The 16,043-nt window shown below is 44.5% G+C and overlaps 1 protein-coding gene across 1 annotated transcript in view; it reads right to left on the bottom strand.

The window, feature by feature from the left end:
• The window catches only part of LOC138288093 (collagen alpha-1(VII) chain-like), a 963,348-nt gene that overhangs the window by 316,169 nt on the left and 631,136 nt on the right, over nt 1–16,043 (bottom strand). The window contains exons 71-75 of the mRNA XM_069229319.1: nt 9,169–9,219; nt 6,338–6,373; nt 5,953–6,006; nt 1,450–1,497; nt 544–579 (exon numbers count right to left, since the gene is read on the bottom strand). Coding sequence (XP_069085420.1) covers nt 544–579; nt 1,450–1,497; nt 5,953–6,006; nt 6,338–6,373; nt 9,169–9,219 — 225 coding nt within the window. The remainder of the gene's footprint in view (nt 1–543; nt 580–1,449; nt 1,498–5,952; nt 6,007–6,337; nt 6,374–9,168; nt 9,220–16,043) is intronic.

Genomic DNA, 16,043 nt, shown 5'->3' with positions numbered 1-16,043 from the left:
GCTGCTACTCAAACCACATCACCTTCTTTTCCTGAAGCTGCAACCCCTACCCTGGGACCGAGGAAAGAGGTATGGCACCCCCGAAAACAAAAGTGCGTCACTAGCCGGCTTGGCTGTGGGAAAGGTTCACCTGCAGAGCACGGTCCCTGTTTTTTACCCAATAACTGTTGTTTTAAACTTTGCCAGCTCTGCGGTTCACAGAGCTGAAAGAGTTTGTTTTTAACGAATCTTTGAGATTGAAGACTTCACAAATGTTTCCACATCTAACACTCTATCATGCATTTTCGAAACATGAATTTTAATTTTCGGCTTTCACCAAAATGAGGCAACCCACAAACAAGATGAACAAAGTTCTAGCCACCTAAATTCGTTTTTGTGCTAAAACTATGCCAACGATCGATTTTATTTAGAACATAAACGTATTGACATGCTATTAATGAAATTCTGAAATATTCAGTTTTCACATAGTGCATTATCCCACTTTAATCTCAAACATCATTTTAGCTGGAGAATATTTATAATTATATAGAGTGTGTTTTGTACCTTTTGTCCTTTTTCACCTTCATCGCCCTTCTCTCCCTGAAACGAAGAATATTTTAAAATTAAGATAGTTGGCAGAATGTACAAACATATTTAAAATGTAAAACATCAATTTGCAGATACTGTGTTGTGGTTAGTATAGTGGTGGATGAGACCGTCCCTAAATGCACGGTTAGCTGCCAGTGATCCTCAGCACTAGACTCTATGGTAAAAATAAAGTTTAACTTTAACTTTTGCCCTCTATATGGGGAGGATCAACACGGGTAATGTACTGGAAATTGTGGCAGTGGCTTCAACAAGTGGACCCCTGTCCACGAGGGACAGGCACAAGGGCATCTATTTCTTCACTGCAGGACTAGGAGTGGACATTGGAAAAACTGTAGTGTTTTATCAATTACACGAAAGGTGATGCGAGGAATGCTTGCAAACAGTCTAAGCAATGGCATTTCCTTCGGATAGCATTCCAACCCACCAATATTCATCCACTGTGCCATTCTAGACAAAGGACCGTCCTGTGCAAATCAGTATTGACCCCACGCCTTATAGGAGAAGTCCATCCTAAACTGCCAGCAGAGGCCCACTCCAAAAGAAAAGACATGCAACCTCACAAGCCAGTGCCCACTAAACGCCAGAAGTGCTGTAGCATTTGTCAAGAAAAGCAAGCAGGCTGAAGATGGTGCCCTGCCTTGACCTTCCCCCACTAGCGACCATGGCCTTCTGCCATAGGCAGAAACGATGAAACGCATGGGCATACTGATCAAATAAGAAAATTGGTAGGGTATCAGCTGTGAGAGATAGACACAAGGATTGCAAATACGATGCACAGTTATAGTATAGTTGCACATAGTAATGAAAAGTATGAGGAATTCATGTAATAACCACGCACACGTAGGTACTAAAGCACTTTACCTTCACCCCAGGCTCTCCCTGGACGCGCAATGCCCCCTCTGCTTCGTCCTGCAAGGACGAGAAAATTATCCATTTTTTTTACTTGGTCTTACACAATATAAACAAATACAGACTTTTGACCCTCCTATTACTATGGAATCTGTTGTGCGAGTCATACAAACTGATGAGGGAAGTAAGGTCCGTTGATCCTAACTGCACCAGCCTTCTTGAACCTATTCACAGAGTTTTGCACTGAACAAATCTGGAGATACCTGGTGGATCTCTAAATTCAATCTTTATGAATTCCTCTTGCACACAAGCTTTTCAAAGAAACTCCACGCATTTCCACACTGAACCTCGTTCAAAACTTTGGAAAATACAGTACAAAGCGGTTGATGAAAATCTGAAAAGTTTCAATACTTTGCGATATAGGCCCGTCATCTTCAACTCTTGTTGAAACAGGGTGCACTATTTTGTGTGGTTTTCACATTTCGAAAAAAATAATAGGGCTCAGGGTTACAAATAAGTCTATATTTATCTTTAATGGAAATTCTCCATAATGTAGTATCAGAATAAATGCACATATTTTACAATGCTGCTGCAAAGACTCTGTCTCTGTTAAGAGAATCACTAAAGGAAGGTACGACATGGCCCTGTGCCCAGTCCGCTGCATGCATGTCTGAAGGCCATGGATGGCAAAGAGTTGGCCAGGCCCTGTGTTCAACCCCTTGTGAATGGCCAATCCCACCACCCTGGATAGCTAAGACCCTGTAGATTCCTACCTTATATTTTTCTGATTTATTTTTTGTGATACAGTAGTATCCCTCTTGTATCACTGCACAAGTTTCACCTACATGTTACTAAGAGACCATGCCAGCTTCACTTATTGAAGTTTGCAATCTCCCATGGTACCATCGGTCTACTACTTGTGCAGCTGCTCCCGCAGGAGCACCATAGTACCTCATGGGAGGGCCACGCTGTGTTTTGCAGGAGTTCATCAGTACCCGCAGTGCAATCATTCTGTTATTTGTTTACTCCTGGGTTAGTCCCAATAGGTCCCTCCAAGAAGTGTCAAGAAGTCAAGGAATACTTGTTTTTTTTAATTCAACTTAAAAAATATCTATATCCATCTTTATAGATATATATATTTATATATATATATATGTACACCACTAGGTAGTTACAGTTAGTTCTGCTTTTTCATAGCAATAATGTTTTTTGGTTTGCTAATAGCTTTGCCCACGTTTGACGAGCCTTTGCAAAACTTGCTAATCTTTATTTTTTTAGTGACTCTCAATTTTTTTTTTTTTTAACGAAAACAGATCTTTTTATCCCACCCAATCATAACGTTGATTTAATCTTTCGTTTTTCAGTGAATATATAAATATATATGGAATATTAACAACTGGCACTCCCATTGACACCGGTTATGATTTGTCTAAGTTATATAATGTTATTATAAACCACAATACACAAAGAAAAGTTGAAACCGGAGGCATACTGTACATAACCAGACATAAACCCAGTAAGATTCCATAAAACGTGTCATTCAGTGAAACCAACATCAGCTGGGCTGAGAACAAAATAGCTGTATAGGGGTCTGGTCAAAGACAAAGCCTTGCAACAGGCCGAAGCAAGGGCGTCTGGCAGCGGCGAACACAGCACATGTTACCTCCTTGAATGTGCAGAGTACCCTTCAGCCAGGGCTCTCCCGGGGCTTTGTTGATGGGAGTTATTCAGACACGAGCATTGTGTTCCATAGATTCTGTGAATTACTTTCAAAGAACGCAGCAGGGAGCGCGTACTTGTCCCATTGGAAAGCTGTGTACGTTCTTTCTTGCGGCTGGCTTCCCACCAGAGGCCGTTTTAATTCAATTATTGGCTTTTCTCCTCACTGTTGCTTTGTGTGGCCAGGGCCATGCCACGTGTTGACACAAGGCCCCATCTCGCTCTCGACTTTTAACAGGACCGGCACCAGTGAGGCTCCTCGTTGGCAATCCCAGAGGACAGTACTGGTAGAGTCACTCGAACTATGAGATTTTGTGGGTGCAGCTTTTGTCCGCATAATGATGGATTTGATGCATTTGCCACATAATCGATTGTTTGCCGCATAATCTGCAAATTTCAATCTAAAAAATGCTTCTAGCTCAAACGGATCAAAAGTCATTAAAGTGCAGCAACACATCTAGATGTGTAGCAAAAGGCGATTTTGCAAAAGTTGACCAGTCCCATTCCTATTACACTCATTGTGTATTTGGGTGTTAAAGTGGTTTATGGGAACGCACATGCTCCACCAATGTGACACCTACCCAAGGGTAAGTAGCTTGTTAATCTGGTATTTATGAGGCGAAACCTTTGTTCGGACTGTGTTGCTGTGTAAAAATGACAACATAAGGAGGGAATGCTACCACACGTTTTGCTGCATTGTTACTCATAATTTGCCTTTTCATGCCACATAATTTTGTCACCCTGTTGCATACTTCTGGCGGCCCTAGCTATAGGGTGCATGGTGTGAGGCAGGGTCTGAAGAAAGCCCCCATTCGCAGTGGGTCAAAGGGTTGGCGTGCCTAGAGAAAGGAGCAAGAATTTGAAGGCAGAGAGGTGGCATCCTTGATCCCTCCAAGTGCCTCCTCCAAAAGCAATGCAACTGGAATGCTGCTCGTACTGGTGTATAGTTAATCCATGCACCTAGTTTCTCCTTTTTCTTCAGTCTGATTTTCTCACCTCCAGGGACATGCTTATGCAATGCTCTGGTTGGTTCCAATGATAACCCCTGTCATGCTGTGTTTATATCTCCCCATACAGCAGTGATACACTAAGCATGCTGTCTCTTCTGTTGTAACCAGTGGTTGAAGTGGGTGGGATCCATTGGGAGTGGTGTTCCCAATTTCTTTTTACACTATCAGTGCCAATACTTCTTGTTGCCTCATCCCCATTGCACTCATTATAGTTCCCACGCTTTTTTACACACTTCAATCTCTTGGTATGACAGGTTATCTTTTGACTTTTTATCCTGAAATAGGAATACAATCCAACAGCAATCCTGGATATCTCAGGGGGTCCTTGCGCAACAGTCTCTCGACCACTCTGAGCCTTTTGGGCCTCCAATTGAGCCCAGAGGCCCACGCTAGTGTCAGACTTACCAAGCCAGAAAACGTTTTCACTGTGTGAGAGTGGTGGAGCTTGCACAAGAAGAAAGGCTTTCAGCTCTTAGCTGCCTAAAGAGAGATAAAGCTTAAACGGAAAAGGCAGGTCAGTGGGAGGGGACAGGGTTTAGGGCCAGTCACTGCCCAAAAAGCTTCTCCTACCCTTTAAAAATAAAAATTAAAAGTCTTCTGACCCATCGCCTACTGTCCAAAGGAGGATGCAAAACTCTTAATGGAAGGATGCGGAACATTCGACACAGGAGATGGTAAGCTATTTTTTTAGGGCTGTCCAGCTCACCGTACAATATTGGAAATTCACTGGGTGACCGTGTGAAAAGAGGTTGTATCATGTGACACGCAGTAGCACTGTGTGACTTGTTAGGCCAGAGGAAGCTTTAAGCAATCATCTTTTGAAACCCACTGCATCAAATAATTTTGGTAGAGCGTTAGGCCCAGATTTATTATGATTTTTCTTGCTGTTGAGTCACTTTTGTGGTGCAGCCCTGACACAAAATTATTTTTGGTGTTTACTAAGTTGCTTTGCGTGGCTTACTAAATACAAAGTAAGTAATTGCAGCACATAGTTCTGCCTTGCATTACTTTGCTTCAGGTAGGCGTTACATTGTTGGAACATGAGCGGGCATTTCCATGTATCCAATTATGTATTTTGATGCAAACCTAGATTTACAAAGACTTATAAACATGGGTCTGCCCCAAAATGGTGCGCTTATACGACAGATGTGTAATGAGGAGAAATATCTTTATTTCTTCTCCTTACTCAATCTTTTCATATGTGCCAAGGAATATGCCTTTAATAATTGTTTTGGTGCAGGAAGGTACCCCTTCCTGCACAAAACAACCCTGCCCATAACAGACACCCCTGCACTATGGTGCAAGGGTGCCTATATTGGCACCCGTGCACCATTGGTTCACTTCTGTTCTCTCCCTTTTACACAACACAGCACAGCAAGTTGCCTTTCTGCATTGCGGGAAAGAAAAGTAACTTTGCCTCTTAGTCTCCTGATAATAGTGCACACACCAGATACCCTGGGGTTCATTTTTTGTCTCTTTATCAGGCCCTTCCTGGGACTAGAACCTGTTCACCTTAGTGTATCCTTTTATTCTTAATCCTGCTGGAAACGCTTTGCCTGATTTTTCGCAGACCTTGGGGGGGGGCAGGCATTTGTTAAACAGAGAATGGTCCCACGGTGGGTGAATTGGACAAATCTAACTAACGTGTCAGATTACTATGGCTTGTAGAAGAAAAATCAAGGTCTCTGCTCTGGTGTCATTTCACACCCAATCTTTAGGGGGGCTTGGTAAATTTCAACCAGAGAATCTAAGCCTTTTGGAACTTTTGGAGTTAAAGAAATCTTACCCTTGTGCTTTCAATAGAGTCCTCTTCCTGATTTTCGGTTCCCACTTCCCGGTGCTGAATATGTAAAATAAATATATCATATTGTATGACTAATAATTCCATCTCGGAAAAAGCATAATAAAAAATACCCCACTATTTCTCCTGGCTCAATATCATACATTATTGAAAACTTCTTAGAATTTTCAGTGATGGAACAAACAGCCTATTCTGTTGTAGTCAAGCGAGTAAATGCAATGCCCAGACCGTTTTTTGCTATATTACTTTATTACTGCAATAACATTGCCCTCCACTTTGCCCACTGTAAAATCTTTTCACGCTCCCGTGTTTCCCACTAAAATGGTTCCTAAACGAGATAACCGAGATAAAGGATAAAGAGGCATCTTACCTTGATTCTCGGTCCGCCTCGAGTTCCCGGAAGTGACTTGACCATAAAAGAAAAAAAACAGAGACACCTGAGAATCACGCAGGATGTTACTTATTCCATTTCTACAAACAAAAGGGCATATCTTATCTTCTGCCAGCAGGACAGAGGGAGCTCTTCCAAGCGGAGATCCCGTTAGGCCTCATTACACAATTGAAATGGGTTCTTGATATGTTTATTTGCCATCAACAAACATTGAATGCTGAAAATGCAAAGTTAAAAGAAAAACTTATGGTGGGAACACTTATGGCAGCTGGGCCATTTCTATGCATAGGCCATAGTCTGTGGTGCCTATTGATGAGGAGCATGTTTTATGAGCCCATTCATCCTGATGGAGGAAGGCTCCTTTAGGGGAAAAGGCACCACCAACATGTATACCTGCAGGAGTTTTGTAAAATAAGATGGAAGATGGGGTAACTGAGAGTGGACTGAAGGGTAGTTTGGTGTGCCCTAGGATTGTGGACGGATTGCAAAAGACATCATATAGGTCAGCTCGAGTGGGACGGCGAGTGAAGTAAAAACAAGAAGGGAAAACCCCATATATTGCAAGAGAGAAAAAAGACGAAGGAAGACCTGGAAGAGGAGGGAACGAAAGCAGTAAACAAAAGAGGAAGTCACCATCTGAGGGAGAGCAAATGAGAAAAACAAGCATATGCAATGCAACGTGTCTCGCATTCCGTTGAGTTAGAGCTATTAGCGTTGTAAACTCCTAACCAAACTTTTCTTGCCACATTAAATAAAAAAAAACAGTGCGATCCAGCTGTGTAAAACACAGCGCGATCGTGTGGCGAAATAAAGAGAAAAAGTGGTCCAGAAACCATACGGAAAACATGGAGCCTAGTATGTTTCCAATAATTTACCGGTGCTCTCGAGGAGGGCTAAACACCGGAAAAGGCATGACGTATGCATTCCTTTCACGAATGAAAACAAGCAGATTTTAAAAGGCAATCCCACGAACCAATGAAAGTGACTGACGTAACATGGTCATGGTTAAAATCCCCCTACCGAGAGATTAGAAGAGGGACGGAGCGCTTTGCGCTCGCTCCTAATGATAAGCAAGTGGGAGCCAAATAGGTTGATTTATTTCCATTGTTTGTTCGCTATGGTGCCAAATATGCTTCATCGCGGCCACTTCAGGCCCCTCTGACAAACCTAACACCAATTAATGGTGATATTGACCCCATATCATTGACGCTAAAGGTGATCTTGGTAGACTTTCAAACACAAAAGGTTCAGGGTCAAAGGCGGTAGTGTGTGGTTTAAAGTGGAGGATAGTTAGTGGAGAGGGGAGTTGAAGCGTAGGCTGAAGGCCATGGGTCGAATGTAGTTAAAGGGCATACAGTATTTGTGGTGGACACCCTAGCTCGCACAGCAGGTCAGTGATGTATGCAATAACTGATGTCAGATATTTGGTCGTCCCCTCCTCTGATACCATCCATAAGTCACAGCTTGTTTGAGCAGTTTGGATTTCAAGGTCTTTGGAAGAACATCTGTTCCTGCTTCTGGCTTGCCTCTGTGCATTTGTTGCAAAAGTTCTTCTTTCGTATGTAACCCGGGAACATCTGCATTTATCCTGGTGTCTTGCTCCAGAATGCATTGTGCAATCCTTCAGCGGACTTCGCGTTTAATCCTGACCTCCTGCAGAAATCAATAGGGTCTTTTAATGCGGTTCAGTCCACTTATTCGCTTTCAAATTAAGGCACAGTTTGTCTTGCTGACTTGTTGATGAAAAGCCAGAGAGCATCCCGAGAGCCAAAATAGCTGAAGTTGTGGTAGTTTGGGTATGTCATGGCCAGGGCTCTGGTGAGCCCCACTGACAGGCTTTCTGTAGATGTGGGGGATTTTTTTGACATAGATTTGGTGTCGTTGTGAATGAATTTATTTGTGGGGAAAGGGTTAGACCCGAGTCTAACATTGCAACCACATTGTTTACCTTACATCAAGGCCGAGGCTAGTTTGGGGCCACAGGACATCAAATAGAGTCACTGTTCCTATCCACCACCCAATACCAGAATGTCTCTTGAGGGGAATTACGGTCAATGAAAGACAGAGAGAATAAAGGAGGGGTGCAGAAAGAAGGTTGCGACAAGAGGAAGTTGACCTGACCTGCATAGCACATGGAAGCAGCTGTAAAGGCAAAACAAGACAGTTTCCACTCAAAGCTGTATAACACTCAGTGGTGTATAATAACAGATTCCAAATTGAAAGATAACAACACAGTAATTGAAGGCTTTATAAATGAGTGGCATATACTCAAGGGAAAGTTGGTCTGAACTTTGAAAGCGCTTATAGCTTGAGGCAGTTTAGATTTCCTGTGTATTGGAGATCAATATTCTTTGGTCACCCTTGAGAAGGACTGGAACTGGCACAGCTCCTTGGCTATTCGATTCTAGCCATCCCTAAGGTGCTTTGACTTGAGGTCTGAGGTAATGTGAATCCTACAAACCACAGGGAGGAGTGCGCTGTAAAACCCTTTACTGCCCATTCGATTGGAACATTGGCCTCATATGGGGCAAGTATGGATCACAAAGGATAGACACATTCATGGGGAAACCAACCACCTTTACTAAAGCCTATTCATCAGATAATGAGGGTGGGAGGAAAGGAGAAATAAAGAAATGAAGAAAAAGATAGCGATACAAAGAGAATAGGGAGAGGAAAGAGACAGAAAGAGCAAGAGGGAGAGGGCATGGAGAGAACACACAGAGAAAGAAAAAGAAGGGAGAAATGGTGAGTGTGAGAGATCAGGGAGAGATAGAAAGACGACATTGCAAAAATATCTCATTTATACTCACTGCAAACTGTTCTAGGTACCTCCTACCTCCAGAAACACCAGGCAAGCGAGTCTGCAGGAATAAATAGTAATACATTTAGTCTTTTTAAATATGAGACGGGCGTTTGGCTTCCTACGATTTAGACGCACCACATCCATATTGTGAGCAATATTGGCTATGTGCATGACTGTAAAGATTTACTAATGAGAAGAGTAGGGTCCATTTTCTAAATATAAGTCAAGCCCGGGCCCAGCACTGGATGTCTAATGAGCTACTTTTCCTTCACCTGCTAGTCTCTGACCAGCTCTCCTGTCAGTTTGCCAATCCAAGTTCCAACGAGGGTGATTCATAACTTTACTTAAATTAGGGAGCTTCGTATTCCACTCTGAATAGTGTATTATTAGTCTAGTATGGCCCATGATTTAGTTTTATTCAGCCACTCCATGGCATTGCTTTAATTAGTGTGATATCAGTTAACAGGATGCTCATGAATTAACTCTGAAAAGGCTGGTGTGTTCTATTACTAGGCCAAGACTTATTTAGAGTGGTACTTCTACAACTTAACTAGGCTGAGCTATTGCTTAGTTCCAAGCAGGGTGGCCCATATCTCGGATTTGATGCGTTGATATTAGTACAGGGTAAGTTGATTAGGTTGGGTTTAATTCACATTTAGAAGATCTCTGGATATCTCTGGCAAGATTGGTCTTGGGTGTTCTAAGGGGTAAGTACAAAAAAACTAGGAAAGTACAGTTTGCTCTATCCTTTGTAGTTGATGGTTTTGTCCAACATTTGATTGTCTATGGTTTTTCTTCTGGTGGCCTATGGATTTCATGAGATTCAGGTAATTTGTGGCTTAGTTTGCACCGTGTTGCAGTGATATTAACAATGATGTCACAGAAGATGTTATGATTGATGTAATATGTAGGGAAATTAGCACTGCTTGTTAAGGGCATGAGTTATAGTTACCTTAGGGCATGAGGTACAGTTACTTGAGATAACTATGACAATAACTGATGAATTTCTATAGTTTTGTGTGTTTAAAATCTGAACATAACTATAATGTCCCTGTAACTTTTGCTTTCCCAGTGAATTTCTGAGGTTTGAAATTTTATTTCCTAACTATAATGTCCCTGTAACCTTTGTTTTTTTCAGTGAATCTCTACGTTTTTAATGCTATTTCCTAATTTTAACGTCCTTGTAACCTGGGTGTGTGAGTGGTTGTGTGGGTGTGAAAGTGTGTGTGTGGGGGGGGTGTGAGTACATGTGTGACTGGCTGTGTGGGTCTGTGGGTGGGTGTGTGAATAAGTGTGAGAGTCGCTGTGTGGGTGTGTAAGTGGTTATGTGAGTCTGTGTATGGGTGTGTGAGTGGGTGTGTGATTGGTTGTGTGCGTGTGTGAGTGGATGTGTGAGTGGTTTTGTGTATCTGTGAATGGGTGTGTGAGTGGTTGTATGGGTGTGTGAGTGGGGGTGTGAATAGTTGTGTGGGTGTGTAACTGGTTGCATGAATGAGTGTGTGAATAGCTGGACATAGACTGTTCAAAATTAAAACAAAAGAAAACAAACTAGCACACACATTGGATGATGTCCTCAATTTTGTCATTTGAGATATCAGTGATGTCGAAAAAATGTCACAGAACATGTCAAGAGTGATGTCATATGTGAGGTCATAAGCAGTGCATGGTGGGGTTTCAAGTTATAGTTATCTCCGATAACTATAACTGGTGAATTTCTGTGTTTTTTAGTTCAAAATGTAAATGATGCCACTGTCAGATTCATCTAACTAAAATGTTACTTTAACCTTTGTTTTTTTCAGTGGATTTCTAAGATGTTTATTTAAACAAAAACAAATCTTCTCATCACACCTAACTATGAGGTCACTTTAACATGTGTTTTTTTCAGTGAATTTCTAGTTTTTTTTCAAACGTAAAGTAATATTTAATTACCCTTATGTAAATCTAATGCCCGCTGCGCGTGTTCTTTAGCCGTGTATGGCTTCGGGTTGGCTGCAAAGCCTGGTTTCCTGTCAAGCTTGATAGCCAACCACCCACATGCAGCCTCCACTTTGTTGAAATCAGTGGCCCTGGAAAAATAAATAAGGACCTAGGGAATGGGGTCTCCAGGGCCTAATGAGGCTTGGGGAGTGGGCCACGTGGCCTTTGTGCAGCTCTCTGCGAGCGGGAGCAATATTTACAATATCAATGCAGGTAGGGAGACAGATCAAAAGTCCTCTCCCAGTGAGTGGGAACATTTTTTAAATCTCCCGCCTACTGGGAGCAGACTTGGTGCTTGCTCCAGCTTGGTGGAAAATTCAAAGACGCTTATGCCAAGAGAGAGCCAATGCAGGTTTCCATGCTCATTCCACTGTAGGCAGGGCAATAGCTATGTCCCGGGGATGGACTCCTCTGGACATAGCTATTGAGCCAGCCCCAGCTGATGGGGTCCCCAAGGTCGTGAAGGACTCAGCGAGGAGGATCACGCACCCCCCCCTTAATGTAATCAGCCCTGGTTGTGGGCTCCCCGAAGCCTTTTGAGGCTCAGGGGAGTAGGCGGTGTGGTCCCTCCTCCCCATTTTGTTAAACTTTGGCCCAGGGGGTAGTCTCCCTGAGGCTTCAGGAGACTTAGGGGGGGCACACAGCCCCCATTCATTTTATAAATGCGTCCCCAGGGATCACCGCATTTTTTGGCACTTTGTTTGCTTTTGGCCACAGGGCGGAATCCTTTTATGTTGTGTGAAAACTAAGATAAAAATTTAGAGTCTCATTACGAGGCTGATGGGCCGACCGTTGGCCCGCCAGCCCCGTGGTGAGAAGACTGCAACAGACATGGAGGTCTTCTCACCTGGCCTATTACAACTTTCCCACTGGGCTGATGGGTGTGAACCAAGGTTCCCGTCTCTCAGCCCAGTGGGAAAGGTGCAGCAGCATTGTTCCCGGCTCATAATAGAGATGGCAGCAATGCTGCTGCATGCAGGGTGCACCAGCACCTTTGAAATGTGCACTGTCTGCAGCAGGCAGTGCACATTTCAAGGGTCCTGGGCATGGGGACACCTGCACTGCCCATGCCATGGGCATGGCCGGTGTATGGACTCCCCTGTGGCACCCTGCACTTGTTCTCCACCAGCCTTTCCATGGTGGGGATACCGCCATGAAAAGGCTGGCGGAGAACATGGTTGTAATCAGCACAGTGGTGATGAGTTCAACACCGCCGGGGCTAACTACAACCGAGACCGCCATCAGCCCATCGGGGTCTTTGATCCTGGTGGGTACGGCAGTCTGTAGGCAGGTCCACCCGCCTATCTTGTAATGTAGTGGTCGGAGTGCCATAGTCGCTGCGGTCTGACCGTCACAGCGGGGCTGGTGGTCTTAGGGCTGCCAGCCTCGTAATGAGCATGTTAGCCTGATATCAAATCGTTACAGGTAGGTAATTCTAGTTATCATTAACAAACAAATAACGTTTCAGAGAAAAAGTCTAATAGCTATCTTCTCAGTGGCGGCTGGTTATTTTTGGAGGGAGGGGAGCTGGTGGGACAAGCACACATACACTTACTCACACCCATTCATACACAGACACTTGCACACATGGATATATTCACAACACTCATGACCAAACACTCAGTCATACACGCGTGCATGCACCAAATATTAATTTTAAAAAAAAACACACACACACCTGCAGCTCTGTCTTAGAAGTCCCAGGAGGGTTGGGACTGCTTCCTTTCTTCATTGGTTGACCTTAGGCCAGCCAGTGAAGCAAGGCAGCAATCCCAAGCCTCGGAGGTTCCAGGCGTGTTGGGACTGATGCCAATGAGGAAAGGCAGCAGTCCCACCTAATCACTGAGTGGGATGGGGTCAGTGAGACTGCTGACCCCACCCCACTCTGTGACGAAGTGTCATTGATTGACACTCATCCCTGGGTGATTCAGGGCTTAAACCCAGGTTCAAGGCAATGAGTGATGCTACTCCTCGTTACCGAGGGGCCGGGCCTCAAGGATCTTTGCTGACCTGAGGAGGTCACGCTCACAGGAGCTGTGACATCCTCAGCCCAGCAAAGTTCAGCTCAGGCAGCTAGGAGCCTGCACATTTAGCACATGTCTGGCTTCTGGTTGCTTGACCTGAAAGTGAGGAGTGTCTGTCAGGCTGACCTTTGCTCAGCCTGACAGACACTCTTGAGGGGCAAAAGGTGGGGGTGAGTGGCCCCTCAGCCCCAATTGACCAGCTGTGGCTGCATCTTCTCCAAAGATGCAGAAGAAAAATAGGAAGCTAGCATCCAAATGATTTCCAGTATAAGAACACTGGCTGATCAGTTTTATTTACTGAGTTGTTTCTGTTGCTACATGCCCCAAAGATTGGTAGGAGCTGTAATTGTTACTTTCATTGTGTTGTTTGTGCGACTTTTGTCTGAGAATAGAGATGGGCGGCATAACATTTCCTTCAATACTAGAACAATGCTAAGACTGTCCTTCACTATAATTAGGAAAATCATCCATCTTATGTCATAATGAAAGCCGTTCTCTTCTAAGCACATAAGCCATGTCACAATGCATGTGTGAATGGGTTGTGCTTGTGTGGCTGTGCATGTCACATTGGCTGTTATTTAGCATGAGATATCCTAATGCACATGTAAGGTCCTATAGCACAGAAGCTCATTTGCCCATTTACCTGTGTAGTTAAAATTTCAGATTATGTGAGGCCACAATTAATGAGACTGTTAATTGGTTAGACTATCCAAAATAGCTCAACGGAGCTTAAATAAAGCTTATTAGGTTTCACTAAAATAGATGCCAAGGGACTTTTTTTTCCAAAATATATTTGCCAATAAATAGCACAGCAGATGTCCTAGCTTTTGTTTTTCAGCATGTGCCTAGCACATTTCAACCATTTGTTCTATTTTATGGCACATTCAAGGGAGCTGACTGTACGGTCTGGCCTTGTCTCAGTAGTCGGGTATCATTGTGACAGGCATGTGAAACAAGGAGCCTGTTCAGAGTAGTGCTTTAGTGATGCATTAATATAACTGAGGCCTTGTGTGCCTGGACTGTGTTTGAGTTTGCACAAACATCTGTGGTGCCTGTGTTTAGGTCAAGTATACCAGACAGCGCAAGACATATTGTGAACTTTCTGACTACTGTTGGTTGGTGTTAGAAATAGGGCCTCTAGTTGGCAGAGGTTTGCACCCTGCACAAGTAGGGACCCTCACTCTAGTCAGGGTAAGGGAGCCACACAGATAAGATAAACCCTGCTCACCCTCTTGGCAGGCTTGGCTAAAGCAGTCAGGCTTATCTTAGAGGCAATGTGTAAAGTATTTGTACACACACAGTACCACAGTGAAAACATCACAAAAGTACTCCACACCAGTTTAGGAAATAAAGCCAATATTTATCTGAGTAAAACAAGGCCAAAACAACAAAAATCCAACATACACAAGTAAAGATGTGAATTTTCATAGATTAAGGCCCTCATTATGACCCTGGCGGTCTACTGACCGCTAGGGCCACAGCGGTGAAGACCGCCACATTATGAGTGTGGTGGGTTGGCAGATACCACTAGGGCAGTCGGATCCGCTGGGCCAGAGATGAGGTATTAGGAGCCGCCTTTCCCCCCAAACCTCCTCCCCTCCTCCAGGTAGATCACCCCACATACATGCAAACGCACACAAACACCCACAGGCTCTCCGCATACACTCATTGACCAACACTGACATACACGTATTCACTCACATGCATCCATACACATATTCACCACAACACTCATACTCGCATTCACACAAACATACACACTGACATCCACACATGCATACCCAGACATTCATACATGCATACACACTTACATTCATACACGCATACAACCATGCATACACACATTCATGCATACATGCACACAACACCCACTCACACACACACCACCCTCCTGCCCCCCCTCCCCTGTCAGACGATCGACATACGTGGTCCGGGTAGGAGGTTGTCTGGAAGGGAATGGAAATGGGCACGTCCACCTCTGTCCGCTCCCCGCCAGCAGGACACCGCCAGGCCGTATTATTGCACATAGCACTGGCAGTCTTCTGGCGCCTGTGGCTTTGGCGGTCTTTGTAAAAGACCGCCAAAGTCCTAATGACCATCTAAATCTTAGTATAGCGCTGAGAAACACAATAGCTCCAATGGGGGCAATCATGGCCTCTAGACGAAGTCACTTCCAACAATCCAATGCCACTCACGAGGGAGTGTGGACCAGTCACGGAGTCGCACGGACCACAGGCACAGTACCTTGGAAAACGATGAGGAAACAAAGGTGTTGCAAGGAGTCGCAGAGGTGTGGTGTTGCTGGTTTGCTCCTTACTGCTACCAGGTTGGTGAGGTGTCAGTTCCTTACTGCTACGTAGGGGAGGTGAGGTGTTGGTTCCTTGCAGTGCAGGGGAGGAGAGGAGTTGGTTCCTTACAAGTGCAGGAGAGGTGATGCAGCGACGGTGGCGAGGCGTTGGTTCCTTACGACAAAGCAGGCTAGATTAATCCAGTAGGTCAAGATGCGAGGCAAAGACTTTGCAGTGTCACGACCAGAACACTGGGCCACAGGTGCTGCGGCGGAGTTGGGTGTCTCTGGCGTTGATGACACGGCACTCAGATCTTACGCTGTGGCGGGACTACAGAGGCGCTGCAGTGACATCGGGCCTGTGTCAGCGGGGACCATGGCTCTAGTGCAGGCAGTGGGGCGGAGTCAGACAGCAGCGTCGGTTCTGAAGTCGCTCTGGAGTAGATGTGTTTAGTTTCTTCTTGGTTGCACCAGAGCTCACTTCCAAGGGCCCCAGAACTGGATTTGGCACCTCTTGGCAATTCAAGACTCTCAGCAGGAGAGCCCAGGCGCTGACAGGTGAAGACTTTGATGGCCCTGAGACTTCTTAACTGG

This window comes from Pleurodeles waltl, chromosome 4_1 (genome assembly GCF_031143425.1).
Source record: "Pleurodeles waltl isolate 20211129_DDA chromosome 4_1, aPleWal1.hap1.20221129, whole genome shotgun sequence".
Lineage (NCBI taxonomy): Eukaryota > Metazoa > Chordata > Amphibia > Caudata > Salamandridae > Pleurodeles > Pleurodeles waltl.
Note: the sequence above shows the minus strand (reverse complement) of the source record. Positions and strands in the feature narration are given on the sequence as shown.